At 58.6% G+C, this 3323-nt stretch overlaps 1 protein-coding gene across 2 annotated transcripts in view; it reads left to right on the top strand.

The window, feature by feature from the left end:
• Positions 1-205: 205 nt before the first annotated feature.
• The window catches only part of ESYT2 (extended synaptotagmin-like protein 2), a 101650-nt gene continuing 98532 nt past the window's right edge, over positions 206-3323 (top strand). For both annotated transcript variants that reach the window (XM_011941548.1, XM_011941547.1), the window contains exon 1: positions 206-743. In XM_011941548.1, coding sequence (XP_011796938.1) covers positions 270-743 — 474 coding nt within the window. In that variant the 5' untranslated portion in view covers positions 206-269. The remainder of the gene's footprint in view (positions 744-3323) is intronic.

Genomic DNA, 3323 nt, shown 5'->3' with positions numbered 1-3323 from the left:
CACCGGCGAGTGGGGAGGGTGCTCTGTGGGGCAGGGGCTCGGAGAGGACGCAGGCACTCCCGGCCCACACAACTAGCATTCTCCTTCCCGGTCCCGACTCCCGCCAGCCGAGACACACCGCCCCGCGTAATGACGTCGTGCGCCTGCCCCGCCCACTCCATTAGTCGTCGACCCGGCCCACGGCCCGCCCCGCGTGATGACGTCATATCCACCCGGCCCACTCCCGGTGACGTGCCAGCCCCAGGCCCACGCCGCTCCCACCCCGCGTGATGACGTCGCAGTCCCGGGAAGAGGCGGGCGTGCGGCGGAGCCGCGTCCCCTCAGAGGGGCGCTGGCGCGGGGCTGAGCCGCCCGGGATCAGCGCGAGCACCCAGCCCGCCTCGGCCGAGAGGGCAGCGCGGCACGGCGGGGCGATGAGCGGCGCCCGGGGCGAGGGCCCGGAGGCGGGCGCCTGCGGGGCTGGGGGCTGCGCGGCGCCTGAGAACCCCGGGGGCGTGCTGAGCTTGGAGCTGCCCGGGCTGCTGGCGCAGCTGGCGCGGAGCTTCGCGCTGCTGCTGCCCGTGTACGCGCTGGGCTACCTGGGGCTCAGCTTCAGCTGGGTGCTGCTGGCCCTCGCCCTGCTCGCCTGGTGCCGCCGCAGCCGCAGCCTCAAGGCCCTGCGCCTGTGCCGCGCGCTGGCGCTGCTGGAAGACGAGGAGCGCGCCGTGCGCCTGGGGGTGCGCGCCTGCGACCTGCCCGCCTGGGTGAGTGCAGACCCCTGCCCGCCCCGACCCCTGGCCTCCGGTCCCGATCCCTCCTCGTCCAGGCAGGAGCTCCCCTTCCTGCGACCTATCGCCTGGGTGAATGCAGACCCCAGCCCCGCCCCGACTCCCGCCTTCGCAGTCCCCCACCCACCCTGTTCCAGGCAGGCGCTCCCCTCCCGCCTGGGCGAGTGCAGACCCCAGCCCCGGCCCCCGGGGTTGTTCCTGCGACCTGCCAGCCTAGGTGAGTGGAGACCCCGCCCCGCCCCGACTCCCAGCCTGTCCACGCAGGCGCTCCCTTGCCCGCGACCTACCCACTCGGGCGAGTGCAGACCTCAGCCCCGCCCCAGCCTCCGGCCCACTCCCTGCGAACCTGTCCGCCTGGGGCCGCCACCCTCCGCTCACGCCCGAGTCCTGAGTGCTCCGTGCCTTCCCGCCGTCCGAGTCGGGCGTCCCCCCCTCTCCGCTTCCCCGCCCGCCCAGGCTCCGGGTCCAGGGCGCGTCTGCTCTCGCTGTCCCGCGCGGCTTCCTGGAGACTCCTCCTCACAAAGCCCGCTTCCCTCCCCCGGCCTGCGGACCCCGAGCGCCAGCGGCAGGTACCGGGCGTGGCGCCCCCTCTTCAGCCGCGGCGCTGCCGGAGCGCGCGCTTCCTTCTGGTGCCGCCCGCGGGGTCTCTTTAGGGGCCTGAGCGGCCGGTTCGGCTCTCAGAGCGCCCAGCGCGATTCTCGTGCTCCTTCCCAACGCCCTGCCGGCCTGGAAATGCTCCAAGTGGCTTCAGCTTTTGCTTCTCTCTGTTTAAAAAAAAAATGTATTGACAGCTGGTGGGGGAGAAGTTAACTTTTTCTTCTACCCGGAGAGGACTCACTCATGTCTTGGTTGTTTAAGACGCATTTCAAGGGCAGTGAGTATCTCCTGAAAGATGTGGAGATTTTAGATAATTGAAAGATTGTTTCACTTTTTTGCAAGTATAATTGTCAGACTGAGCATTTTCATATGGAGTCGAGCTGAATCCAGTGTGAATGTGTGTGTGTGGCACGAAGTTTTGGAAGAGTTGCAGCAATAGCAAGAGTCATAATGTTATTTTATTTTTAACTCTGGCAATTCTTTACCTCATATATTTATGGACTATAGACACTAAGAGTTGGCTTCATATCTTTTTCTTGTCATTCCCTAATTCTTTCTTAGCCATGACTTGGCGTCACAGTTTCACACTGCAAGAAAGAGGATTTTTAATGATGCTTCCATTAGGCTTAATGTAAACTTTGGGGTGAAGGTGGCCAGCAGTGGGTTTCGGAAGGGTCATTTTCCCTTAGAGGAGAAAAGGTCCCTGTTTCCAGTGAGAAGTAAGGCATGACACAGATGGCAAACAAGAATTAGAAAGGAGGCGTGCCCAGGACAAGAAGATAGTAGTTGCTACTTTGTGACGACAGATTGCAACTGGAGTAAGAATATAATGTAAGGGACTTGGGAATGTACAGTTCTGCCGATGCGTGGTGAGCATGAAGGACAGTCGTATTTGGAGAACCAAGGTAACTGGCATGGTACAGCTTTTTGCTAGCAGTGGGAAAAATCGAGGGGCGTGTAGAAAACGGGAAGTTAGAGGAACCGAGGTGGGAAAAACTTAAGAACAGAGGAGCTGCACTTTGGAAATGGAAAAGGACTTTAAAGTGACATTTTGTGTCTATATTACACTATGATGCATAATATTAAAAAGTGGCTAAAAACAGAGTCCATTACCGTCCATTACCAAAACAGCAACGTAATCAATGCTGAAATTTGCAGGAAGTGATGATGCTGACTTTCATAGAACTTGGTTATTGGCCAATATCAAATTCGCTTGTTAAAAATCTTCGTGAACCACAGAAATTCTTTTCTTTTTTTTTTTTAAGACAGAGTCTCTCCATGTCCCCCAGGCTGGAGTGCAATGGCGTGATCTCAGCTCACTGCAACCTCCGCCTCCAGGGTTCAAACAATTCTGCCTCAGCCTCCCGAGTAGCTGGGATTACAGGCGCGCGCCACCATGCCCAGCTAATTCCTGTATTTTTAGTAGAAACAGGGTTTCACCGTGTTGGCCAGGCTGGTCTCGAACTCCTGAGCTCGTGATCCGCCTGCCTTGGCCTCCCAAAGTGCTGGGATTACAGCCGTGACCCACCGTGCCTGGTCACACAGACTGTTCTCTTGTGATAAATAAACAGATGCAGTTGCTGCCCTATTGAAGAACTGAAATTCTTTTATTTATTTATTTATTTTTGGAGACGGAGTCTTGCTCTGTCACCAGGCTGGAGTGCAGTGGCACAATCTCAACTCACTGCATCCTCAGCCTCCCGGGCCATTCTCCTGCCTCAGACTCCCAAGTAGCTGGGATTACAGGCATGCACCACCACGCCCAGCTAATTTTTGTATTTTTAGTAGAGATGGGGTTTCTCTCTGTCACCCAGGCTGGAGTGCAGTGGCCAGATCTCAGCTCACTGCAAGCTCCGCCTCCCGGGCCATTCTCCTGCCTCAGCCTCCCTAGTAGCTGGGACTACAGGCGCCCGCCACCTCGCCCGGCTAGTTTTTTTGTATTTTTTAGTAGAGACGGGG

Source organism: Colobus angolensis, unplaced genomic scaffold, assembly GCF_000951035.1.
Source record: "Colobus angolensis palliatus isolate OR3802 unplaced genomic scaffold, Cang.pa_1.0 Scaffold2, whole genome shotgun sequence".
Lineage (NCBI taxonomy): Eukaryota > Metazoa > Chordata > Mammalia > Primates > Cercopithecidae > Colobus > Colobus angolensis.
The sequence above is the reverse complement of the archived record's forward strand: the minus strand, read 5'-3'. Positions and strand labels throughout refer to the sequence as shown.